General features: G+C 44.8%; 3 protein-coding genes across 4 annotated transcripts; all 3 read left to right on the top strand.

Annotated features, from left to right (window-relative positions):
• The first annotated feature begins 1,210 nt into the window (after positions 1–1,210).
• LOC100838169 (serine decarboxylase 1) lies at positions 1,211–4,793 on the top strand. Its single transcript, XM_003566756.4, has 5 exons — positions 1,211–1,646; positions 2,516–2,747; positions 2,899–3,092; positions 3,212–3,345; positions 3,506–4,793. The coding sequence occupies exons 1-5, from the start codon at positions 1,346–1,348 to the stop codon at positions 4,097–4,099; spliced, it is 1,455 nt and encodes a 484-aa protein (XP_003566804.1). The 5' UTR covers positions 1,211–1,345; the 3' UTR covers positions 4,100–4,793.
• A 312-nt stretch (positions 4,794–5,105) lies between these two features.
• LOC100837865 lies at positions 5,106–10,221 on the top strand. 2 transcript variants are annotated; one of them, XM_024460202.1, is made up of 8 exons: positions 5,106–6,531; positions 7,053–7,162; positions 7,351–7,433; positions 7,944–8,065; positions 8,964–9,112; positions 9,274–9,362; positions 9,591–9,765; positions 9,858–10,221. In XM_024460202.1, exons 1-8 carry the CDS (start codon positions 6,486–6,488, stop codon positions 9,888–9,890), a joined length of 807 nt encoding a protein of 268 aa, XP_024315970.1. In that variant the 5' UTR covers positions 5,106–6,485; the 3' UTR covers positions 9,891–10,221. The 2 variants fall into 2 exon arrangements, with proteins under 2 accessions (XP_024315970.1, XP_003566803.1); XM_003566755.4 differs by having other exon boundaries at positions 8,964–9,143; positions 9,269–9,362.
• A 3,564-nt stretch (positions 10,222–13,785) lies between these two features.
• On the top strand, positions 13,786–27,555 carry LOC100837557 (glutamate receptor 2.9). Its single transcript, XM_003566754.2, has 5 exons — positions 13,786–14,199; positions 24,462–25,771; positions 25,897–26,209; positions 26,314–26,720; positions 26,806–27,555. Exons 1-5 carry the CDS (start codon positions 13,911–13,913, stop codon positions 27,412–27,414), a joined length of 2,928 nt encoding a protein of 975 aa, XP_003566802.1. The 5' UTR covers positions 13,786–13,910; the 3' UTR covers positions 27,415–27,555.
• Positions 27,556–27,667: the final 112 nt, after the last annotated feature.

Here is a 27,667-nt window from a genome sequence, read left to right as displayed (position 1 = left end):
ATCATCTCTTCTCTTCCCATAACTTTAAGTGGCTGCATCTTCTCGTATTCTTGTGGTAGTTGCTGTACCGTTTCCTTTCGAATGCATGCCGTCATCCTTGAAATTCGACTCGCTCCAATCCCTTGTGTCATGGCTTGGTCGTTCATTCCTAATCAACATAAGAGCATCTGATTTAGACAGCATCATATTCTCATTTAGATTGCCCATAGTATCAAAAAACGAGAGTACCTGATAATTGAGTTGGCGCGCAGGAGCTCTGGTAATCGGTCCATGTATCTCCGGTACTTGAGGTGTAGGTCAGTGGCGAAGTTAGAAAATTAGGCTATTGGGTTCGATCCCTTTAATTATGGTATAATTTCACTAAATAAGCAAAACAAAGACTAAATTAGTGAAGGAATTACCTTTTTCATTGGGTTCATTTGAACCCAATGGCTCTATAGTAGCTCCGTCACTATGTAGGTGCTGTAGGGGTTACGGTTGTATCATTGGTTGGGATGTCCTTATCAGGAATGGTGCGGCTATGGAAGAGATAAGAAAACAAGATGGGGAGGAATTATTTGGAATAATTTATTTTTTGTGGGTCTCGTCTACATGAAAATTTGACATGACTGCATTGGAGAGAAAATGAAATTTATCACCAACGTACGCCAAATAAGACACACGTGATCAATTTGGCATTTGACACATTGTGGAAGCCCTTAGTCACAACGGTGTTTTGTGTTACCGATGCCACACAATGTGCGGTGTTGTGAAATTTACTACTCCCTCCAACCCATATTACTTGTCTCAATTTTGTCCAAATATGAATGTATCTATGTTTAAAAAACGTCTAGATACATGTAATATTTCGACAAGTAATTCGGGCAGGAGGAAATAATAATATCGTTGATGACCTAATCTAAAAAGTAATGCACACTGTAGTTTACATTTTAGCTTTTGCACGGCACTCCAAATATTTCCTCCCCTAACGACGACGGAAGCCAGCCGGTACAGGTGCACGTTTCTCTCTCGCTCGCCGACGACGCACCACGTGTGCGTGCGCGTATGTGTCACTGTTGATGCTGATAGATAAATGTACAGTACCGGCTAGGACGCGGCGCGTGGCTGGCGGCTCAATCCGGCCCGAGGGGCCGCGCGCTCCTGCAGCCCGCATGCTCATGCGCTCGCTTCTCCACTTGGCTCTCTCCTTCGCCTACAAATACCAAGCCACAGGATCCCATACTCCTCCCACCATCACGCACACGTACACTTCCTCTCGTATTTCTTCTTACTCTGGAGTAGTCGGTAGTCGATCGATCAGTCAGAGAGTTGGTAGTGTTTCATTTGCAAATTCGTTTAATTCAAGATGGTGGTGAACAAGAGTAGTGCTACCGGCGATGTAGGAGGAGGAGAGATGGTGGTGTTAGGCTCCACGCCGGGGGATTATCATGGTGTGGACGTGGGTGCTGTTGTCCCTCCGATTGATCATCTGTTGCAGGTGGCGGGAGGAGGAGACACGGGCAACAAGGGGCGTGTGCTGGTGGAAGGGTTCCCGGTGTTGGAGCCGCCGTCGGACGAAGAAGCGGCCGCGGAGAGGCGGGCCCAAGTGGCGGCGCTGCTCGCCTCCTTCGGGCACCACCTCCGCGAGAGGACCGCACACCATCTGGGTACGCCCAGCCCAGCCAGCTCTCTAGCTTGGCCAGCGCCAGCGGAATGCTTGCATCTCACGAGCGTGCGGGCCCGCCCTACTTAGTATTACACGCATCCCCAGTTCCCCACCAAAACACGCGCGCGCGCGCATACATATAATTTTGTCTAGAAAATGCATTCATTTTTTAATTAGATCATTAGGGGTAATAAAATTTATAGCAATAACAACTATTTTGACTAAACTAATACTTTCTTTCATTTCTCAATGTATATCAAGTCTTTGGTCAAGACTTATTTTCAATTGATATGTGGTTCATGATATGAAATTTATACCACTGTGTGTTCGTTTTAAAAAGTACTTATTAATAATTTATCGTGGTTTTACGCGTTAAAAAAATACCGCGGTTTCATATCATAAATATCACATAGTACAAATTTTATGTTCTGTTTATGCTTTGGAATTGAGTGTGGCCGCAGTGTTTGCGGGTGGGTGGATTTATAAATACCAGAGTGTCAACGAAGTATTTTTTGTTAAAATATTGTGTTAACACAATTTAATTTAATTTAATACACCATGTATTAAGAAAATGAGAGAGCGTGGTATTTCATAAGGTACACGCATCTCACATGTTTGGTCGTTGCCAACACACCACACTAATAAAAAAAACAATCAGTAGGCCCTTTGCCATTGACTAATATACTCCTACAGAGAGGATTTTATTTACACACAAGCACATCAACGCCACATCAACACGAGGAATGCTGTTATTACCCGTGCGAACTCACGTAGTCATAGGTTTCTATGCAAGTATCCATCAATCCATACTTTCCTATGTCTTGGTACAAACTTCTCACACGTTCGGTGCTGTCTGTTTTGCACCTGCAGGGTACCCATACAATCTGGACTTCGATTTCAGCCCACTAACGCAGTTCCAAAGCTTCTCCATCAACAACCTGGGCGACCCTTTCATCGAGAGCAACTACGGCGTGCACTCGAGGCAGTTCGAAGTCGCAGTGCTAGATTGGTTCGCTCGCCTCTGGGAGCTCAAGCAAGACGAGTATTGGGGCTACATCACCAATTGCGGAACCGAGGGGAACCTGCATGGCCTATTAGTCGGGTGAGTACCAGGAATCTTGCCTATCCAAAACCAAAACATAGGGGTTTGTAGGAATTAAACAATTTATTTCATTTCATTTCCTGTGCGAAATGAGAAAACGACTGTGTTTTCTGGAAACTACTCCCTCCGTTCCTGATTGTGCTTTCTACAGGAGAGAGCTTTTTCCTGATGGGATCATGTACGCATCTCATGAATCACATTACTCCGTCTTCAAGGCAGCTAGAATGTACAGGGTCGAATGTGTCAAAATTGACACCCTGGTTTCTGGGGAGATGGACTGTGCAGATTTCAAGTCCAAGCTGCTGATGAACCCCGGGTGCCCTGCGATTGTCAATGTGAATATAGGTTAGCATCTTGCGTTACCTCATTACGTGCTTGCTTGTTCCGGTCGATTGATCCAGTTTTTTTTTGCTTAAGTGTTTGACGGTTGATTTTGTTACTTTTGGGCTTTGCTTTTCTTGCAGGGACCACTGTGAAGGGAGCTATCGATGATCTTGACAAGATCATAAGAATACTTGAAAAGTGTGGGTTTCGAGATCGGTTCTATATCCACTGTGATGGTGCTCTAGCTGGCCTTATGATGCCATTTATCAAACAAGTGGGTCATGTTAATGATTTTTTATGCTCTAGACTATTTCAGTTTAACAATTCTGATAAATCTCCTCGAAGAAAAATCTGATAAATCTCAAAATCGAGGAACAAAATCAACTTCACTAAACTGATTTAACCAAACGGCTTTTTTTCTTCTTCTTCTCTAGGCACCAAAGGTGACCTTCGAGAAGCCCATTGGAAGCGTGAGCATCTCGGGCCACAAGTTCATGGGATGCCCAGTCCCATGCGGCGTGGTAATAACCAGACTCGCACACGTAAAAGTGCTTTCTACCGATATCGAATACCTATCATCCAGAGACACTACAATCATGGGGAGCCGCAACGGGCATGCTCCGATATTCCTGTGGTACACGCTGAACAAGAAGGGTTACAGAGGCTTCCGCAAAGAAGTCCGGAAGTGCTTGAGAAACGCTCATTACCTTGCAAACCGACTCAGAGAGGAAGGAGTGAGTGCTTCCCTGAACATGCTGAGTAGCACGGTGGTGTTCGAGAGGCCACGAGATGTGGCGTTTGTGCACAAGTGGCAGCTCGCTTGCGAGGGCAGTATAGCGCACGTGGTGGTCATGCCAAACGTCAGCGTAGAGAAGCTCGATGGCTTCGTGGAAGAGCTTGTCGCCAATCGAAGCTGCTGGTATGATGGTAAAGGGCATGACATACCATGTGTCGCAAAAGACATAGGCCAAGACAATTGCCTCTGCAGTCTGCATAACACGAAGCATAAGAATGTAGAAGAACTGTAGGCCAGACACCTAAATATCAGAGTTTAATGGCACATATGGTTCACTTGGCTTGCATAAAAGAGTTGTTTTACGGTACCCACAAAACTTATTTGGCTGGGAGTACTATAGGCAAAAGCATGGAGCACCTTGATTTAAAGGGTAAATTAGTAATCTGAGCGGATAATTAACATTAGTTAACCCCGCCAATTACGGATGTGACGAACAAGAAGCGGCGGAGGCCGGTGACCCTCGGGACCCGGGTGTGGCTTCATGCGCAGATGGAATCTGTATATAGGTGCATCTACGGAGGAAAATAAGCGCAATAGAAACGAACATGCGTAATTATATTGCTAATTGCAGGATGCCAGAACTAGAAGTGCAGGGCAAAGCGGTAGCACGGCCTGGTACGAGTTCGACGGGGGGCAGCTGGGAGTCCTCGCAGGCAATTTGCGCCAAGTTTCCGTGGGCAAAGATATGGAGGCGCATGCGATGGAGAGGGAGAGAGCGAAAGAAACGTGCGTGATCAGGAGGCGAGCGGGCGCATGTACTTACTACTTGATCGGAAAATCAGGAGGGGATAGATCTATTCCAAACGTTAAACTTATTATAGATGAAAAGTAGAAAATACCTTTTCAAATGGATGGTTAGATTTGACTGGTACTCCCTCCTCTATCTATGGAGTACCGGGGTTTGGAAAAACTCACGCATAAAATTGGACCCTACCGCTTCCATTTCTATTGTAGTGTGCATGATTTTTATTACCACGTTGTACTATCCAAGATGCTGAAGTATTTAAATTTTGGAGAGTTAATAAATTGATTTAGTGCTTCTTATAATTCTCATGATTTGATGAGTAGAACTTAGGTCATGGTAGGAAGGCGCAAAGTTAGCATATAATCATTGATGTTAAATGACACGAACGACTTTTTTTTGTTTGCTAATCCTATTTAGAAACAGATAAATGTCCTTGACAATATACAACGACACACATATGTTTTGAATAGTGACCCAAGTGGTTCCTGTGTCGTGGACTTGCGATGGGCGGCACAGCAAAGAGTAGAGGAGGCGGCTAGGAACAACCGTGGTAGAGAAGGCTTTGGTGGTGCCGACAATGGAGGAATCTCGACGAGCTTGTGGTGGAGAAGGTAAAGCGCGAAGTGCTGGATCGAGGAGAGGGGAAGAAAAAGATATAGGACGCGTGACAGTGTTGAAAGGCGGATGCTGGGTCAGTGGTCAGTGACATGTGAGGTGAGGGGCACTGTGCAAGAAGGAGAGGGAGTAATGGCCAGCTAGCGGGGCCCACAACAGAGGCAGCAAACTCGGGTGCGACCCACGGCAAGGAGAGGGGGTAGATCTGGGTTGGATCTTGGCGGGATCTTCCACAGACATGGGATCTGTTTGGCCGATGGGGCTAGATCTAACCTATGGGAGGATGACATGTGGCGTTACTTTTGAAGTATTTTCTTTTCCTTTTTTAAACTAACGGTTGTTTCAAATGATTTAGGGGTCCAAACTAAGTCCAAATTTTATCGAATTTTACAAGTGGCCTTTTTTTTCACCTATTGTAAAGTTTCAACTCTTTTGAGAAACTTTGAAAATTTAAAATTTATTTGAATTTAAAACTTGTATAATTCCAAAATGGTATTAAAACAATTCCAAATTACCTGAAACTTTGCAGGTGCTCAACTTATACATATGTGAGCTTGTGCCAAAAATTCTCAAGTTAAATGGACCACCTCAAAAGTGGGTTGTTTCATAGAATTTAAAAATGGGTTTTAACGATGATCAGGGAAAAGAAAAAAGCCAATGCGTTGGAATCTTACAAGACAGTTGTCCGAATTTCATTTTGGTCCGTTGAGCCAGCTCTGGGCCATGATTTTGGGTTGTACTTTTGGATTCCGCCGTTCCGGAGCTACACTTTGAAGAAGAATGCACCACACACCTTGAGATACACATAAAGACAGCACAACACAAAATTCCGCTTATTTTCATGTCTTCCATAAGTCTAACAATGTCGAAACATGTGACAAAAATTATGTGTTGCTCGAAAGTTCGCATCAAATTTGGTTAATTTAGCTATTACCGAAACTGATTGGTTATTACCGAAAACATACCTTATGCTATACAAATCTGTATTACCGAAATACAAAAGCCGTACTCCTGTCCAACACCCTGTCCAAGCCCTTAACCCACCCGCAACACCGAACCGAAAAACCACCCTGTCCGAGCCCTAAACCCACCCGCAACTGCGGGTCTGCGGCCTGCGTGCCGGACTGCCGGGTGACGCCTCCTGGACTTGCACGGCGAATCGCCGAATCCTTTCTTCATTCTGCCCCCGCGGCAGCCGGCATTGTGAGCGGCCTCCGGTTCCTTCCGTCCCAGACGCTGCTGCCGTCGGCCGTCATCCATGGCGCAGCCGCTCTCCCCTTCCTCCCAGGATGCTTCCAATCCCCGTAAGCCCCTTTCTCGATTTCACCTTCCTGTAACAGCTTCTCTTGGGTATGCGAGTGAGGAGTGACGATTAGACCATAATTCATACTTCAAATTTTATCTTGACAATCTGCACATCTAATTTTCTTACTGCTGTGAAATGCTCAGATGGTCACATAAACCTAATCGCAGGGCACATGGCCGAACTTTTGTTAATAAGATAAGAAAGAAAGATACAAGAGCAGCCCCCAGTCAGAGCTGGAGCTGAACGCAGGATTCAGACTGTCGGCGAGTCGCCAAAAAATAAGAAAGAACCATCTAAACAAGGACTAGATCCCCACATCAACATGTCACATAAACCTACAGGCTTTTGGAAATTGTTTACTTTGTATCCAAATGGTTTGAAATTGTTTAACTTATTCAGTAAAAAGGACGGCAGCTTGTGATTAACAGTTACTATATTTTTGGCAGAGTTGAGGATAAATGAATCTTATCTTGAGTCCAAATTGTTAACACTATGTGGTTTCTGAAATAACTATTACAGAACAGAGGGTGGTCATAACCAACAAGCATGGAGAGGAACTTGTGGGGTTGCTGCATCCCGTGGGTTCGAACAATATTGTAGTCTTGTGCCATGGCTTTACAGCCTCCAAGGTACGTAACTAGCCATGCCTCCAAGATGCGGGTCGCAAGATACATGTTACTGTGTGAGATGTAGCAAATAGCTATGCCTCCAAGATGTGGGTCGCAAGATACATGTTACTGTGTGAGATGTAGCAAATTAAACTGTCGATGTAGTAGTTTGTATTCACCTCTTTAATGATATTTAATGTTTTTTTCAGAATTCTAGCGTCATTGCTGATCTGGCAGATGCACTAACAAAGCAAGGGACTAGCATCTTTTGCTTTGATTTCAGTGGAAATGGGTAAGTTGTTCACATAATTGTGGTTATCATGTTAGCTTAAGTTCACAAAAGTTATTGTCGTTAATGCTATACTGCCAGAGAGAGGACTGTCTAAGTATAGAGGAGTAGAGGATGGACCAATCTATACTCTGTGTAAAGAGTTATTTATGACTTCATAAGTACCTACAATTAATGGCCCTGGTGTGGCTGTGCCAGTGAATTATAATCTAGCATTTGTCCATGCGGCTTCGAAATTGCCATTTCTAAATATTAGTCTTACAAGTTACAACCAATTAATCTGAGGTTCATATATGTTGCTGCTTTGAGCTTCAGATGTCACTTTTTGGCTAAACCTGCAATTCTTGCTTGGGCAGAAGAATTTCTAATTATTTCATTTTCATCTCACTAAATTGCATATTTAATGATTAAATATATGCTTCTACATATTTTAAACTATCTAAATTTATTATAAATAAACATGCATAGTTCAAAACCTCATTTATATTGTACCTTTGATCATATACTTCTCAGAGAAAGTGGAGGCGAATTTCAGTACGGCAACTACAGGAAAGAGGCTGATGACTTGCATTCAGTTGTCTCTTATCTTCACCAGAAGAAGTATGATGTCAAAGCTATTGTTGGTCACAGCAAAGGTAGGTGATATATGTTGTTTGGTTTGTATAGTTTTTTACTATTATGGTCGTTAATTTGTTTCGTTGAATTTGTGTAACTAGAATTTAGAAGCTGAAAGAGTTTGTCTAGTCCTTCAAAAACTTGCACATAGTTTGTGCCAAAGCTAAAATGGTGGAGCATTTCTTGCCTGTGCATTGGTCATAACATTGAAGTCTAGTTCTCACACTATGTGGGTCAAACTGATTTCTGATGGTGGCACTATCTGTAAAATAAACTTGATAATTATCTGTTTAAGCTATAAAATCTATTCCTTTTTGTGCATCCTAAACTGCTGCCCTGTCAAACACATGCAACATATTTCATCCAGTATATTGTTCTCTATTTGTGTTCCTACCTTTCTTTTTTGCTTGGATATCTATTACTAGCAAGTACCATGAAGTTCCTATCAGTTGACCATGATACTTTTGCCGGCATTGCTCAATTTGCCTGCTGTAGCATGCTAAACATCATACCGGTCCTAACTCCGGGGTGCTATTTTAAGTAGTAGGGGCACGGCAGTTTTTTTGCCAGGGCTGACAGATGGAGAAGGTTCGCCACTGGTATTGGATTTTGCTAGCATTCTCATTGCTTTGATCATCCGTGGAGTACATGGTATCCCTTTTATAGGAAGACCGACTTGGCCCCTAAGAATAGGTCCTGAATTGCTTAATAAACCATATCCTTTTCTTCGTAACTAAATTAATTTCTTTCCTAACTAAATAGATATATTTCCTATGATTGTCCTTATCTCTAATGGTAACAGGGGCTAGACAATTTCCCCTGACACGCCACTTTCCATTATTGCTGAGTGTTACCATATCTTATTACACGTTTTACTTGCAGTTATTAAGTCATTTAATTTGAATTTACTTTTGCCAGGAGGAGATGTGGTTGTTCTGTATGCTTCCATGTATCATGATGTAAACATGGTTGTTAACCTGTCCGGACGATTTTATTTGGAGAAAGGCATTGAAGAACGCCTAGGGAAAGGATTTATTGACAGAATTAATAAGGAAGGTTACATTGAGGTAACAAAATTTCTGGTAAAAAAAAAGTCAGGTAACAAAATGTATATAAGCATTTACCTGTACAAAGCTGCTCGCTTAAAATAATTGTATATGCTGTATACATAGCTTACATGTCTTGCATGGTCATTTGTAACCTATTCTTTGGTTGCAATGTAGGAAAGATTTTGTACAGGGTTACAAAAGAGAGCTTGATGGAACGACTGAACACTGATATGCATGCTACAAGCCTTTCCATCAGTAAAGAATGCAGGTCAGGAAATTAATTCAGGCTTATTCGAACTACCAACTGAAAGTCTGAAACAAGGGGCACCATGACACCAACATGCCACATATACCTTCATTAGAATTGCCATTCCTACACGTATCCAGATCCAGTATTTAAAAATGACAAATATCTTGTGCATCTAGGCGAAGGTTTTCTATTGTGCTAGAATAAATTCACTTGTTGCAAAACTTGAGGCAATTTACTGTCTTTCAGCATCTTCACAGTCCACGGTTCAGCTGATGAGATCGTTCCGGTGGAAGATGCATATGAGTTTGCGAAGCATATACCAACCCACAAACTCTGCGTCATCAAGGGAGCAAATCACTGCTACACAGCACACCGTAAAGAACTTTCCAATGCTGTAGTGGATTTCATCATATCCAACAAGGTATCAACAAATGTTATTTTCTCTGTAGGTATTGCTTTTGCAATATGTTCGCTGGTGCTTTTAATGGGACTGGGGATTGTTTTTCATTGCAGGCAGGGGATACCTCATTACCAAAAGATGAATGATTTCTGATAGATTACTGCTGTAGATTTCCGTCCGTGCAGATTGGAGCTCCCGGTTCTCAAAAAAAGAACAAAAGATTGGAGCTCCCCTCTGATAAAAACAATTAGAGACCATGGCCATTCTACTTTCCTGTCGGAGCGTATCTTTTGAACTAAATATTGAAGTAGGAAAACTTGTCAAGAAATCCTTGCAAGCCTTGCAATACAAGAAGTTGCGAAGGTTTATGTGGTGTGTTGCGTGATTGGCCACATTAGTGCAATGATGGCATTCATGGCATGTCATGCTGACTGGTTTTGGAAGGGCCATGTCCCATGTTCATCTTAAAATTACTCCCTTCGTTTCTTTTGGTCACTTAAATTGGTGATCTACGGATCTACCAGTAAATCATAAAATGATCCACTGATTACATTACTTTTGGTCACTTCTTGCACCCTCCTGGCTCCTGCTACTGCGAATTCCGTCGAATATGATCGCTTGGAAGCTGGCGTCGTCGTCCCCAATGACCGAGAGTAGGTCGGACTGCTCCTTGTGTCGAGGCCTGGCAGCTCAGGGACAGCGGCTAGGCCCACCGGCGGGCCAATGGGTCGCAGACGTGGTAGTATAGTGTACCGGGCTAACGTTGCCTCGCTCTGCATGACTGCATCACAGCAACAGGTCCTGCCTTCTCTCAGAAAAAAAGAAAGCAACAGTCCTGCCGACGAGTGCACGATGAAGATTACGATTTTAGTGGTGTCAGCGCCGGTGTGCTGCAGTGGACAGCTGGTCCGGTCGAGGAGGAGGTAAAGAAAGAAAGCAAGGATTCGAGAAAGGTCGGCCGTACCGTGCGATCGGCCGGTGGCAGAGTTGAATGGTTTTGGAAGGACGACGTTCCCAACTTTTCTAAGTTGATAAATTCCATTTTAACTCAGCAGAAAAATAAGCGGAAGCTTCGCTGCCCACACAACGATCTGCAAACATGACCAGTGTTAGGTCATATCAATAATTTTAAATAACTCAAAGTACAATAATGGGTTACTTACCATGAGCTTAATTCCACACCTCTGATCTAGAGCAAAGCAGAAAGCGTTGAATGCATACTCAGACGAGTCACCACACTAGAAATGTTCATTTCTGCAACCAAAATTAGAGATCTGTACTGTACGTGGAGTCTCAGGAAACCAACCAAAGCTACATCTCCAGCAGCCTCTCGGTCGATCAGGCAGGCTGCTGGGCATCATGATGCCGAACCAAACAGCCCCTTAGTATTCAAGCAATCAGGAATATCTCTAGAGTAGATCATATAAAGGTAATTTTGCAGCAAAAGGAAACAGTTTCAGGGAGACTGGAGTTGCTCAATTTGTTGTAGTATATCAAATGCCAGACGTATCAGTCTATAAAACCCTACCATTAGGCATTAGTCCCAGCTAACAAGACTAGATTGACAACACAGCCTTGGTGGAATTGTAGGAGGAAAAGAAGAAGATCCAAGGCCAGGTTGAGAGCTGATGAAATCACCACAAACAAAGGGAGGGACTTTGCCCGGATGATCTCTTTCAGAAGAGCCTTTTCTCTAGTTCTCTTCATTGATTTTGATCTTCTCAGCAGTGTTCTGTGGTTTGGTCTTCCGCTTCTCTTCCAGAATCCACTTGTGTACCTGGCGCTTGTCATCTTCCGATGGTGGCGGGAGTACCATTTTGGGTGATGACAATGCTGCAGCCGCCGCTGCTGCCGCTGCAGTCTCACATGAACTGCATGTTACAAGGATGTCAACTACTGAAAGATGTGAGTATAAATTATAAAATAAGTGATAGAGAATGCATATTCGTGATAGCTTTCAGAGCCTGAACATCGATTACCAAGCAGTAATGAATACAGTGCATACGTCCAATCAATAAAGCAGCAGGCATGCGTACATGGATTAACTACGTTAAGTTCTTTTGCATGCCTTGACGCAGATACAAGTAGATCCCTGAATTATTATGTGCAAAAAGATGAAGGCGATAAGAGAAGGAAAGGATCAAGTACAGTGACAAAAATGCCGTTAGCAGAAAATTAGTATCTATCAGTAGGCCTACGCACTACAAATTGTCTTGTAGTCTTGTGGCATGGCTTTACAGCCTCCAAGGTACATAACTATCCTTTCACCAGAAGAAAATTTGCCTAGACCTGTTCAAGATCTGGGTCGCAAGATGCATGTTATTGTGTGAGATGTAGCAAATTAAATTATCAGCGTAGTCGTTTGTATTTACGTCTCAAATGAAGTTTACTGCTTGTTTTCAGAATTCTAGCGTCATTGTTAACCTGGCAGATGCACTAACAAAGCAAGGGATTAGCATCTTTCGCTTTGATTTCAGTGGAAATGGGTAAGTTACTCATATAATCGTGGATACGATGTTAGCTTAAGTTCACAAAAGTTATTGTGGTTAATGCTATAGTGCCAGAGAGGGGATTGAGTGATTGACTAAGTATAGAGGAGTTGAGGATGGAGCAATCTACACTTTTTGTAAAGAGCTATTTATAACTTCATAAGTACCTACAATCAATGGAGAGAATTATAATACTCCCTCCGTTCCTAAATTCTTGTCGTTGTTTGAGTACAAATTTGAACTGAAACAACGACAAAAATTTAGAAACGGAAAGAGTAGTTCTTAATAAAGTCTGATAAAAAACAATAAAAGCATGGTTAAAAACTTTTAAAAAAAGTGGATACGTTTTGAACATATCAATAGTTTTTCACCGCGAGCGATGAGATTCGAGAAGCTGGTGGAAGGCTGTCCCGATCGGAGCTCTACTCCGTGGCTTAGCCCAACGGTCTGCCACCACGTATTTCATTTTCCTAGTCAACCTGACATATGGACCCAGACAGTTAGAAATGGCGTCACCTTATTTGGTGCTTGTTGAAAATACTTAGTGACGAACATGGTGTTCCAATTCCCATACGGAAAAAAGTTACAGCAAACTTTAGTAAGTTTCCCTGACTGAAGTGGTAGTTTGATGTAATTTTCTCTTGTTGGTTGCTTGCATAGCTTGGTGTGATAATATGGATCCGTCAATCTCGGAATTAATTAGGTGTGTTATATATATCTTGGTAGGCATGAAGTTTGGAAGAGAGGAATCATTAGTTATTTAGGTTGTACTTACCAGCAAGATCAACAAACAAACAAAAATATATCTGTTCATTTGCAAGCTACGCCTAGCTACAACATGCAAGTTGATAATTTGTGGGGTAGACCTGGTCTTTTTGCAGATTAATTAAGCTTTGGTCAACTACTTCGGTAAGTAAATATTCCCTCAGATCGGTTCTTAGATATATGAAATGTTCTAATTTTGTGCCAAGTCAAAAAGTTATAGTTTAATCAAGTTTATTGAAAAATCTGCGTACACACACACATATATATATATATATTTTTAAATATTTTTCTGTAAACTTGATCAAACTTAATTTGTGTACTTAGGACAATATATTAGAACATCTTATATTTATAAACAGGTTGTTAGCTAGATTCTCAATAGAATTAGTCCACTGTATGTTCGTTTCGTTCCCAAAAAGATTTTTAGCTACAAATCTCCACATATAATAGTACTGCACACGCATGGATCGATGAGCAGCTGAGTCAACTGAACGAGCACATAAACCACCCAGAGCAAGAGGGATTAAACAAGAAGTTCAAAACCATGTCGCGTTAAGGTCTCGGGGGCCGGTGTTCCCCTTTGATCGATCCCGCGACTTTGGGCCAGTTGGTGCGCTGTCAACGTAGTACTTGTGCTACCACACGCTGACATGCAGCGCAGAAAAGTCAAGTCAACAAGTCTCATGCAAGAACACTACGGACGTACGCAAACGTCGCAATACGGCACCTCAATAAAATTTAATCAACGTTTCCTTGGCTTCGGGTGTGAGGCTGACCCTTGAACTGAAGTCGCATGTAATCAAATTAACTGCGCCCCAACGGCGCTAGCTGTATACTCCGAAGCTTGTCTGAAGGGATATATCGGTCGATCGGGCCGGGCAGCTAGTGCATGCATGGTTGCCGCGCTTGCATATGGCGATCAGGCACTGTCGTCCCCGTTCTTTGGTGTTCTCCTTCCAGCTACTTCTGTCGGCCCTGGCTCTGGTTGGGCACCACCACCAGCTGAGCCTCCTGGTGGTGGCTATCACGCAGGTCCGGGTCGGCGTAATCCTGGACTTGACGTCGCCGGTAGGGCACAAGCGGCGGACCGGTATTCAGATGGCGGCGGAGGACTACTACGCGGCGCACCCCGGTTCAGCCACCAACGTGGAGCTCCATTTTAGGGACTCCGAGGGGGACGTTCTCCGCGCCGCCTCCGCTGGTAATTAAGCTCGATCATACCTCACCGTACCTCCACTATAATTCACCATATAAATTCAGTCGCGCCTATCTCTTTCGCTCAAATTATGTGCAAGCTAGGATTGATTGCTTTTGTTTCCTCCGATCGTAGACTGTGTCTGCATACTTTGTCAACGTCTATATATGTATGCTGATGCATGTTGCGGAGAGTAGAACGTGCATTGCCTTTTGTGTTACCAAGTGACCGATCGATGTTTGCGTCCTGATTGGTGTTGTGTTTTGATCGAGGGTCAGTACTTGCATACATATTGGTTCGGATTTCCTAGGGATCAGTCGCCTGAGAAACTTATTTTCTCAGTCGACAGCGGAAAATAAAATATTTAATTAAAAGGATAACCGGAACAAAATCAGCTAAAGGCAGTTGGCCTGTTGGTGTATCGAGGTCTGCTTTGTTGCAGACGTCCCAGGTTCGACTCACATCCTTCCCGGTTTCTTTTTGCTTTTTGTTTCCTTTTATTTTTTCTTTTTGGTTTCTAATTTATAAATCGTTTCATTTTAATTTTTTGTTCTCTTACTATTTTGTTTTTAACTTTATATATGTGCACTAACATAAATTATAATTTGTACACTTTTTTCTATCTCAAATTTTTTTTGGACAAGTTGCATATTCCGAAAATTTCACTCGCAATTTTAAATATTTCACATGAAATTTTAGAATCGTGGATAACCTTCACCTACAATTTTTAAAATCGGGCATAAAGTTTCACTTGACTTTTTAGAATTGCGCAAAAAGTTTCACCTGCAATTTGAGAATCACGCATAAACTTTCACCTGCAATTTTAGAATCATGCATAAAATTTCACCCGTAATTTTTAAAATCGCGCATAAAGTTTAACATGCAATTTTAAAATCGGGCATAAAATTTTACCTGCAAATTTAAAAATTTGATTGTTAATTTTTTTGTTGCATTTTTCCTTTGTCCGTGAAGTTTGGCTGTACCGTGAAAGTGTAATTTGGCCAGGATCGATCATTTACGTGTAGATGGACTTCAAGCCAATACCAACGGAGTGGCCAAAAAATAGAACCGAAGAACACTCGGTCGCACATGCATTTAGCTGTCCAAACTCCAAGCAGCAGCTAGTAATGTGAAATTATTTCTAGGTGCACACACACATGGACGGTATGCTGGCCGGTCGACTGAGAAATATGATTTCTTTTTTTTTTGGGGGCAATGCAGATTTGCATTAACTAGTAGGCAAAGCCAAATCGCTTGCCATTGCAGACATTACACACCCTCTACATGCAAAGAGGTTCCCATAGATAAAGATCGCCCAATCTTAGCAAGTTTGTGGGCAACAACATTACAAGACCTGTCACAAAAAGTGATATGACTAGAATTAAAGTGAGACAAAAGTAGCAGCTTAGTTTCTTCAATGATCGTTGCTGCAGTTGATAGGTTCCTAGCTTCAGAAAGCAACGCCTCTTTCAGGTTCAACGAGTCTGTCTCCAAAATCACATTAGAAGCTCCATTAGATGCAGCCAGCAGGAGTCCACGATTTGCAGCACATGCCTCTGCCTGAAGGGAATCCAGGAGAAAAGGCAGGTTGCTAGCCCCAGTAGCAAGCACAGAACCAAGATTGTCCCTCATCACAGCCCCCCATCCACCAGAACCAGAGGTCTCCAAAAAAGACCCGTCACAATTGATTTTCACCCTGTTTCCTTCAGGCTTTCGCCATCGCAAGATAGGCTTTGGAACCTTCACCGTTTGCTTCGCAGGCACCTCCAGAAATGCCTTTGTTTGATTCTTGACAATATACACCAGCTCATCCGTTGGCCTAGCCTTGCCCCCTTCCCGGAGTTTGTTTCTTTCAATCCACCAATTCCAAAGAATATTAGCAACAAGTGCCTAATCCTCCTCCTTTAAGCCTAGAATGACATCAAAAACATCAGCAGCAGTGACCTTATCAGCTAGATTCTGTCTCAGATCCTCAAGATCCAGGGCTTACCATAAGCACTTCACATGTTTACATTTAAACAACAGGTGCCCGGTGTCTTCATCCTTGGAGATACACATGACACAATTGGTTTCCACATCCATCCCTCTTCTCCGGAGATTCCTTCTGACCGCAATAGAATTGTGCGCGAGCCTCCACAAAAAATGCTTAATCTTGTTTGGCATCCACAGCTTCTTCCAATTAATATCTCCCCCACGGCTTGCAGAACACTCACCATCTCCTCCATTGTTCTTCTCCTCTTCGTTACGTACAGAAGCATAGTAAGCAGATTTCACAGTAAAAATGCCCTTCGAGTCGGGGTGCCAAGCTATTGTGTCACTGAAGGCCGGATGAACAGGGATCTTTAGAATCAACTCAACATCCTCCTCCCAAAAAAGTTGTCTGATAAGGCCCACATTCCATCCATCATTAAAAGGATCCAAAATCTCTGAAACCATCTGAAGTTCACTGTTCCTCCTCGGGGTCATTAGGCGCCTGGAGTTGTTTCTCGGCAGCCGAGGGTCATCCCAAATATTAATAGAACTGACATCGCCGACACGCCAAATAATTCCAAGTTTAAGAGTATCGATTCCCTTCAAGATGCTTCTCCAAGTATAAGAAATTCCCGGCATTGGCTTGGCATCCAGCATGCCTGAATTAGGGAAATAGCGAGCTTTGAGAATTCTAGAGCAGAGAGAATTTGGATTTTGCAGCAACCTCCAACCTTGTCTAGCAAGCATGCCCAGATTAAAAGAGTGGATCTCTCGGAAACCGAGGCCCCCGACATCCTTACTTCTAGTGAGTTTCCTCCAACTTAACCAATGCATTGAATTGTCCTTATCCTGATGGTTCCACTAATAGCGGCAAATCATGGTGGAAATATCATCACAAATCCCCTTCGTAATATCAAAGCAACTCATCGTGTAGGTCGGAATGGATTGGGCCACGGCCTTAATCATGATCTCTTTTCCTGCTTAGGACAAAAGCTTCTCCTTCCACCCTTGTATCCACACACGGCCCTTCAAGAAATTGAAAACCTTTTTCTTTGATTTCCCCACATGGACTGGCATACCTAAGTACCTGTCATTCATCGTTTCTTGTTGGATTGACAAAATTTCCATGATCTTTCCTTTATCTGCCCCTCTCGTATTTGGACTGAACATGATGACAGATTTGTCTTTGTTGATCACCTGTCCCAAGAAGCACTCATACAACCGAAGGACCTCTTTAAGGGCAGTCGCATCGCCCTCCTTAGCTCTACACAAAATGAGGGAGTCATCTGCAATAAAAAAACAGATGTGAAACACGGGGGGCAGAGCAGCAGATCTTGATCCCTCCAATCAGCCCATCTCGCTCTGCTTTGTAAAGGAGGGCAGAAAGACCTTCGGCACAGAGCAAAAAGAGGTATGGGGAGATTGGATCCCCCTGCCGTAGCCCCCTACCCGGAGTGACTTCTTCAGATAGATCCCCATTCACTTTCACCCTGTAGCTCACTGTAGCGACGCACTTTAAAGTCAGGTTAACAAATCTCTCGGAAAAGCCAAGTTTCAACATCATAGCTCTAAGAAATCCCCATTTGACACGGTCATAGGCTTTGCTCATATCCAACTTGATAGCAGCAAACCCCTCATTTCCCTTCCTTCTCCTTCTCAAAAAGTGAGACATCTCATAAGCATTTAATACATTGTCCGCAATTAATCTCCCAGGAACAAAGGCGCTTTGAGACTCAGAAATAATGTCTGGGAGAATAGACTTCAGTCTTTTTGCTATCATCTTTGCTATTATCTTATAAATCACATTGCATAAACTAATGTGCCTCAAATCTCTGATATTGGTTGGTCGTTTAGTTTTCGGGATCAAAGTGATCACAGTTGCGTTCCAACCTTCAGGAATCTCCCCTCCATTCATCACCTGCAGCACCTCCTTCGACACTTTCTCCCCCACAATATCCCAGTAAGTCTTGTAGAAAATTGTACACATCCCATCTGGACCAGGAGCTTTCAAGTCCCCTATGGAGAAAACAGCCTCCTTTACATCTTGAGCAGAATAGGGATCGTTCAAAAAGGTGTTCATTTCTCCAGTTACTTTGGTATCGACAGCCTCCAAAATCTCAGTTGCTTCGCCATGGTTTATAGATCGAAACAGATCCACAAAGTAGTTAGTGATCACTTCCTTCTTGTCGGCCTCACTCTCTACCCAGCCCCCTCCTTCTTTTTGCAATCTCCCAATGGTGTTGTTCTTGCGCCTCTCTTTGACTTTCGCATGGAAAAAGGAAGTGTTTCGATCTCCCAACTTAAACCAATCAGTATGTGCCCTCTGCCTCCAAAAAGTGTCAAGCTCATCTTCAAGTTTCTCCACCTTGAATCTCAGTTTCTCCTCCCGAATCACAGCATTTGTGCTCAGATTCCCTCTCCTGCAAACCTCGAGCTCTCTTTTTGCCTTTTTCATTCTTTTTTCTAAATCGCCGAGCACATCTCTATCCCACACCTTCAGCTCTCTAGCCACTTTACTTAAGGCGAACACCACCGAGCTATCCCCCTCCAGAATAGCATCCTCCCACGCCTTCTCAACAATTGCTCTACAATCATTTTTGGCGAGCCATCTAGCTTCAAATTTGAAGTTCCCAGAGACCCCCCCCCCCCCCGCCATCTTTCCTTTTTAATCCCCTTGTCAGTGGAGATAATCACCGGCCTATGATCGGAGTGACGAGGATCGCCATTCAGCACTTTTGACTTAGAGAACCAAGCAAACCATCGCCCATTAGCCACTGCACGATCAATCACTGGCGAATATAGCCCTCTCTGGTTTTGCTGTTGTTACGCCAAGTGAACCTATCCCCTTCGAACCCCAGATCATGCAGTCCACACACTTCAAGTGCCACCTTAAAACAATCCATCTTTTGTTGGCTTTTTTTGCCTTCCCCCTTCTTTCTCATGCGCGAACAAAATTTCGTTGAAATCGCCAGAACAAAGCCATGGCATATCCAACTTGGCGTTTAGCTCCCTCAAAAGCCGCCACGTCACATGCTTTTTTTCAGACTGTGATTCACCATAGACTCCTGTGAACCGCCACCTGAAGTTGTCAGCCTCCGTGATCGTAACATCAATATGGGACCCCGAAAGATTGTGCAAAGTCACATCAGTACCACTTTTCCAAAAAAATTGCCACTCCTCTACCTCCGGTCTCATCACAATCCCAGGCCAACATATTTGGCAGCCCGGGCATCCAACGGAACTTCTCCATCTTACTTTTCGTCAACCTCGTTTCACTCAAGAACAGAACATCTGGATTTTCAGACTTCTGGATGTCCAGAAGCCCCCGAACTGTCGGGCGGTTGCCTAACCCCCGGCAGTTCCAAGTCACGAGCTTCATTGGCGCATGTTGGGCTGTTCCGACAGCCCTCCATCATTGTTTGGCACGCGCATCTCTGTTTGCTCCACCCTCAATTTCTTTGCTTCACCGCCAGCCACCTCCATTTCTTCTAGGTCCCTTTTCCCCCTAACACTGATGCATTCACAGTTGACCCAACAGGCCCCATGTCTAGCTTCTTTCTGCTTTTCCTCTCCTTCTGTTGCAGCTTCAGCTCTTTTGTCTCCCCTGGTGCATGTTTTCCATCCACGGCTTTCTTCTTCTTTTTATCTTCATACCCAACCAAATCAGACACATTTGTCGGCAATCCACCATTTGCAGGGCAATCAATCTGCATTTCAATGTTGTCAGCAGAAACAGGAGGCTTACAAGGCGGCAGCAATTTTAGAGGGCTCGTAACTTCTTTTTCTTCCTACACTATTGTTGTTCCTCCCTTTCCTTCCTTAGCAGGTTGTTTCTTCCAAGAACCTGAACAACTGCCCGACAATGAGCCACTCCAGAGGTTGTTCTCTTCCCTTCTCCCGAGAAGGACCTTGATTGATCCCTGCCCTTCTCCCCCTGCATATCAGCACGCAACCATTTCCCCCATCCCTGATCCTCCCCAGCTTTCGATCGGAAGATGCATTCACGGTAACAGTGACCCATCATCCCACAGGTATGACAGAATTCTGGAAGGTTTTCATACTCCAACCTGCAGAGTAACAGCTTCACCTTCTTCTTCTTCTTCTCCCCCACCTCCTGACCGTTGTCCATTGATTCAACCAAGGCCTCCTTCCTCTCATCCGCATCCACCTCCAGTGTGACCCCTCGCATCAGGGGTTCTGATGTCTTGATTTTCACCTTAATACGGAGGAAACCTCCAATTGCAGAGCCTGATTCATCCCTGCCGACTTCCTGCACTTCTCCAATTAAATTCCCAATCAATTCCGCCTCCCTGTCCATCATTCCTAATGGAACATTGAACACTCGCACCCAGACAGGAAATTTCTCAAAAGCATATTCACCGATTGTTTTGGTCGGCATGAAATCCTCCATCACAAGCAAGTCATTGCTGAAATTCCATGGCCCCTCTTCCAACGCCTTCCTCTTGCCCGCTGCCTGGGAGAAGATGAACAAAAAAATATGCCCCCCCCAAAGCCCTTATAGCTCACACCCTCGGGCACGAAATCCACCCCAAAGTTTGGACCAGGGCTTCCGCTAGCGGTGGCTTCTCCGAGAACAGCTTCCCCACAGCTTTTGATTCAACATCCGGTTGCATAGAGCTACTCAGCAGCCCAAGCTTCACACTCTTCTTCTCAGCATCTGACAGCTTAAGAGACTTCAGCAGCGCCTCCACTCCTTCCACCGCCATACTCCACCCAGGATCTCACAGCTAGGTTTCTTACGACTGCCCGCCCCGGACAGCGAGCAGAAGGCTTGGGGAAGTGGCTACCCTAGAGAAAGGATCTGGATCTGGCTTGGCATTCACCTCACTCCACGGCCGGGAGACAAAACAGAGCACCTCCTGCGCGCCAAAGAGGAGATGGGCGCGGAGGAGAGGGCCGAGGGACAAAAGCTTGAAACGGGGCAGTCAGGATGCAGCCCAAAATAGTAAACCGACGGCAAGCAAGGAGGTGCACAGAATCGCCCGCGCGTCGCCTAGCAGCGTACGAACCATCACCATGTGGGACGGACTAATGCTTTTTAGAAATACGATTTCTCAGCCGAGTGAGCCGTAGACACTCCCATATTGGTTTCATTCTCGATAAACATATCCGTGGGGTCCGTGTATCTTATTGCCGCTAACGTTGACCAAGAGATAATTACTAAAATCCCAATCTGCTGCTGCTTATTCTGGCATAGTTTTCAATCATATCTCTGTTTTAGAATCTCAGCTGGTAGATCCGTCCCTGCTACATGGTGGACGCAGCTGGCACTTGTTTTCTCCTTCTCCAGCAGAGACTCTACTGGTCAGAAGACTTAGAAAGTATTAACATTCGTTCATTTAGTTCTGTCAGGGCGGTGTACGTGTCCAACGTTTAGTTGACTGTTGGACACATGCGCTCCATGCATGCATGTCGCCTTCTTCCTTGGCTGAACTGAGGTTTGACTAGTCAGTAGTCAACAGAAAACAACAGGGATGCTGACCAGTGCTGGAGACTGGATTTTCTGGACAGCAGTTTGTTAGTTTTCGACCAGTGCTGATGTTGGGCGTTGGCCTGGGATGAACAATCGAGACGGGTCGATTTCTTCTCTTCCGCGAGCGTGCATGCAGTGCGTTACACTGCACCCCTTCAGTTCCTAAATGTAAAAAAAAAATACTAACCTTGTCCTAATTTTAAAAAAACTAGCGGGGTGAGGCTAGAATTGTATAACAAAAATGATATTTTTAAGTTTTTTTTTGTTTCTAATAGATTCTTTTATACGCAATTTAGATGTTGTATTTGGAATTATTCAATTATATATTTTTTGAAATATTTGATATGTTATATTTTTTTTACCTACCAAAATATATAGCTATGAATGCTTAGATGGGTTTTAAATTCATTACAAAACATATTGCATCATTACATGTTTGCGCAAGAGTCTATTTATCGGTTTTGCTGTATCTAAATTGCATGATATTTAGTTACAGATAAATCAATTTCTCAACCATTGGATATGATTTGTCTTTTAAGATTCAGAACGAACGAATGGAAGAGGATATTAATCCAAGGTCTCTAATACGTCAATTGAGATTTAAGAATTTTGCTTAAAAATCAGGTGCCCGGGATATAGCCACACCCCATATTTATTAGCATCGTGTGCAAATACAAAATTGTCCAGCTTCTACAAATAACATACTCTGTATGTGATTTTTGTTGGCCTTTTCTTATAGATATTTGAAAAGTTTCATTTTAGACATCGATTATGGATGTTTAGGTGTTTTTATCCTTAATTACTTTTTGTATAAATGACGCAATAAGTATTTCATTTTTATCCAGCCCAGTTTGTACTCCCTCCGATTCTAAATTGTTGTCGAAATATTACATGTATCTAGACACTTTTTAAGAATAGATACATCCATATTTGGACAAATTTGAGTCAACAATTTAGGATCAGAGGGAGTATCTATTAAACCTTGCCTTATATGTATTCTTTGGAGAGAAAAAAATACATTTGACACGAAATCTCCCTTATTTTGCCATGTTGTTTCTGGTTTTGGTTGCTCCTTCTGGTGGCTGTTAGCAAGAGGTGTTCGGCTTTAGGTTTCCAGTTTGCGATTGTAGTCGTGGATTTATGTGCGGCTTTGGTAGATTGGCTTCTGGCTGGCATTTTTGTTGCGAGGGTGCTCCTCCTGGCCGACGGATGTTGACGCATGAATGGATTCAGCGACGGTGCATCTGTGGATGTGTGGAAGCCGAATATGATTGCTAGCATCTGCGCCGTGTTGTTTTCTTTGCTATTCTTCCAAATCTATCCCCTTTTAGCATGAAGTTATTTACTGAAATTGTGGTTGTGGCATGGCAGGACCTCACCGACAGGCAAAGTAACTGGTTCTTTCTTGGCTTTTTCGGTCGAGTCTCAAGGTCTCAAACATATGATAAATTTGCATAATTTTCAGTTCTCTCCTTTTTTTTCCCTTCATAGTTGATGTATGGCATCTTTTTTATTTGGTTCGTAGATTGGAAATGTGGATTTGCTTACTTAGCACTGGCTTTCATAGCTACAAGACCAGTTACTTTTTTCATCAATCGTCCTGAATCTTAAAGCACGATCTAGATTCAACGGCTGAGCAATGAACTTGTCACTAACTAAAAATCAGTCGATTTAGATATATCAAAACCAAATAATTAAATCTAATATTAACGACCGAAGGCAGCGTTGCATCAATGCCAAAAACTAAATCATTGGATATCCCATCTCGGCAGGCTCCAAACACCGCAATAGTCAATAATCAGTGCTCCAAATCAGCAAGGTACAGAAGATGAGAAGGCGATTCAAGGATCTCTTCATGAATTTTTATACAAACGTCAAACACTCAAACTAACCAATACTTCAGATCGGAATGAAACGATCTTTTCACCTAGTGGCCGTGTTTGAAGGGAGAATCGAGGGGCACACTTCCGTTGCCTGATTTCCTGATTACACCCAGAACAACGCAGCCGCCAGACGCTCGCGTAGTGGTAGCTGCCTCTGAACACGATGGTGCTAAGCGATGCAACGATCTGTTGTCTGGCGTAGGAGAGAGACGATGGTGGTGCTGAAGGTCGCGGAAGAGGACGGGTCGGGGTCATCAGAGACGAAGGAGTTGCCGGGGATAGAGGAGTCGTGGGAGAAGGAAAACAGGAACAGAAAGAGAGATATACGCACAAATAAACTCGGGGTTTGTTTCTCTTGTTGTTTCCATACATGTCTCAATACCGGATTGAGATTGTTTTTCTGTTGTTGCTGTTGCTTCCGTTGTTTCCATACCTGTTTGCATACCGGATTGAGATTATTTTTTGGTTGTTATTTCCATAACGGTGGTTTTCATAACCGATTGATCAATTGAGACATGGTTTTGATTTATTCTCAACCGTTCGATAACTTTGAAACAATATACACCATAGAATTTCTGCTACTTTAATTAGATATTAGATTAAAATTTGATCAAGTTTATACAAAAATCTACCAACATCTATGACTTCGAATTAGTTTTATTAGATTCATCATGATATATATTTTCATACTATACTTATTTGATATTTTAGATGTAGATACATTTTTGTATAAACTATTTCCTCCGATCCATATTAATTGTCTCAAATTTGTCAAAATATGAATGTATCTATGCCTAAAAATCGTCTGAATACATGTAATATTTCGACAACTAACATGGATCGGAGGCAGGACTTAGCAGAAAGCTAAGATTTCTTATATTTAGGAACGTGGGTACTGAGTAAGCTTGCTTGCATTGCAGTGGTGGACCTGATCAAGAACGTGCAGGTGCAGGCCATCATCGGGCCACCGTCCTCAGCCGAGGCCGAGTTTGTGTCCCACATCGGCGACCGTGCCCACGTCCCGATCCTCTCCTACTCCGCCACCTCTCCATCTCTGTCCGCGGAGCAGACGCCTTTCTTCGTGCGCGCCGCGGCCAACGACTCCTTCCAGGCGGCGCCCGTGGCCGCCATCCTCGGCGCGTTCAAATGGCGTGCGGCGGCCATCCTGTACGAGGACTCGCCCTACGGGGCCGGCATCCTCCCGGCGCTCGCCGACGCGCTCCAGGGCGTCGGCGCCAAGACCATGGACCGCACGGCCGTGCCCAGCGACGCCACCGACGACCGCGTCGATGCGGTGCTCTACCGCCTCATGGCCATGCCGACGCGCGTCTTCGTCGTGCACATGTTGTACCCTCTCGCCGCGCGGCTCTTCCGCCGGGCTAAGAAGGCTGGCATGATGTCCCAGGACTACGTCTGGGTTGCCACGGACGGGGTTGGCAGCTTCATGGACAGGTTCAGTCCTGAGGATGTCGACGCCATGCAGGGGGTTGTCAGCCTTCAACCTTACGTGCAGACGACTGATGCCGTCAAGAATTTCACGGCGCGGTTCAAGGCCAGGACACGGCGGGAGAACCCGAGCGATGTGGACGTCGTTGACTCGACCCTGATGAGGCTCTGGGCGTACGACACGATATGGGCGATCGCGTCGGCGGTCGAGGAGGCGGCCCGTGTCCCCAGCAGCCCGGCGTTCCAGACACCACAAGGGAGCACGGCCCTGACAGATTTGGACAACCTAGGCGTTTCGGCCACCGGAACAACACTTCTCAAGGCAGTGCTGGCCACGACGTTCGACGGGATAGCAGGCAAGTTCAAGCTGGTAGACGGACAGCTGCAGCTGTCGGCATACGAGGTTGTGAACATTATCGGGAAAGGGGCCAGGACGGTTGGGTTCTGGACGCCAGAGTCTGGGATCTCGCAAGAACTGATGATCAGTGCCAAACAGGGTCTGAAACAGATTCTCTGGCCAGGCGAGCCACGGTCCACCCCGAAAGGATGGACCGTGTCGCCAAACGCGCCAATGCTCCGTGTTGCCGTGCCGATGAAGGGCGGGTTCAAGCAGTTTGTGGACATCTCCGAGAACTCGACGACCGGAGAGATGAAGATCACGGGCTACGCCATTGATGTGTTCGACGAGGTCATGAAGAATCTGGCCTATCCTGTGAGCTACCGGTATGTGCCAACTGATGCTAGCGAGTCTTACGACAAATTTGTGGACGTGGTGCGTGATCAGGTCAGTACCGACAAAAGTACACATACGACGGACCGATCCGTTTAATTTGCACTTAATTTGATGAAACTATATGCTCATTGTAGTACGAATTAATATCGCTGTAATTATTCATGGTTATATTGCAGGAAGCCGATATCATTGTCGGGGACGTAACGATCACGGCGAGCAGGATGGCTAAGGCGGACTTCACCATGCCGTTCACTGAGTCGGGGTGGTCCATGGTCGTGGCAGTGCAGAAGGACACATCTTCCACCATGTGGGTCTTTGTGCATCCGCTGAGCACGAGCCTCTGGCTCGCCAGCCTAGCCTTCTTCTGCTTCACCGGCTTCGTGGTGTGGGTGATCGAGCACCGGATCAATCCCGAGTTCCGAGGCACGCCCTGGCAGCAGTTCGGCCTCATATTCTACTTCGCCTTCTCCACCCTCGTCTTCTCACACAGTAGGAATCCTCATTTTCTGGTTTCAAAATCAGCAGTATAATTGTTGGACACGAACGTACGATGTCCTAATAAATCAAGAGCTACTTGTTTTGTTGATTTTCAGAGGAGAAGCTGGAGAGTAACCTGTCGAGGTTCGTGGTGACCATATGGGTGTTTGTCGTCCTGATCCTGACGTCGAGCTACACGGCGAGCCTGACGTCGATGCTGACCGTCCAGAAGCTCCAGCCGACGGTGACCGACGTGAGGGAACTCCAGAGACGTGGCCATCACATCGGGTATCAGAAGGGCAGCTTCATCAGATCATCTCTCCAAAAGATGGGTTTTGACGAGGGCAAGATGAAGACGTACAACTCGGAGGACGAGTACGCCGACGCGCTGTCCAAAGGTTCGGCGAACGGCGGGGTCACGGCGATTTTCGACGAGATCCCCTATCTGAAGCTCTTCTTGTCGCAGTACTGCGACGGCTACATGATGGTCGGCCCCGTCTACAAGACCGACGGCCTCGCATTTGTAAGCTCAACACAACTATGTACCTCACTTGAAGAAGATGCTATTGATTTCGTGTCATGATATCTAATTTCGGCTCCAACTGCAGGTGTTCCCCATGGATTCTCCGATGACAGGGGATGTGTCGCGGGGGATATTGGCGTTGGCGGAAGGGGAGAAGCTGTCCAGTATTGAGAAGGCGTATTTCGGCCAGCCAGACGCGTGCCTGAGCCAAAGCAGCACCATCGGCTCATCCAACCTGAGCTTCCAGAACTTCGGCGGGTTGTTCCTCATAACCGGCATTGCCTCTGGACTCATGCTCATTTTCTACCTAGCCACCTTCGCCTACCGCGAGCGCGACGGGCTCCGGGCAGCGGAGCCTGCCGCCGCCGGCTCCGGGAGCGTGTCGCTGCGGAGGCTGCGCGCGTGTCTGCATCACTACGACAAGAAAGACCTCCGGTCCCCCACTTTCAAGACGTGGAACGATGAGTCCCAGAGGAATGGCGACGGCTCGGGCTCGGCGAACCGGACGCCTAGATGGAGCCCGAGGAATGGCGGGACGAGTCCGCTCAGTGTGTCGATCCCCTCAGAGGTGAACGCCGGTTCTTCACCGGAGGAAACGCCAACGTCAGAGATTGATGACTCGTTCGAGTATGGGGTTGAGGGGGCAGCCACAGGTGCAGAGATGACAACGTCAACAACCTCTCGAGAAAACTAGATTAAAATGTCCGTCTTACGTCTTACCCTTCCTTGCAGTTGCAGGCCAGTCGCTGATTGTAAATTGGCAATAATTTTGCTCCTTCTATCCATTAATGTATAAGGCAATCCTTTTTTGGGAGTATAAGGCATTAAGACTCCATTTTATTGATCATTGGAAAGCAAAGTTACATCGCTAAGCAATAGGGGAATTATGCAAGTAGCTTGAGAATTCAACCAGGAGGAGGTTGTCTCTGGTCTAGCCAGCTCACGGG

This window comes from Brachypodium distachyon, chromosome 2 (genome assembly GCF_000005505.3).
Source record: "Brachypodium distachyon strain Bd21 chromosome 2, Brachypodium_distachyon_v3.0, whole genome shotgun sequence".
Taxonomy (NCBI): domain Eukaryota; kingdom Viridiplantae; phylum Streptophyta; class Magnoliopsida; order Poales; family Poaceae; genus Brachypodium; species Brachypodium distachyon.
Note: the sequence above shows the minus strand (reverse complement) of the source record. Positions and strands in the feature narration are given on the sequence as shown.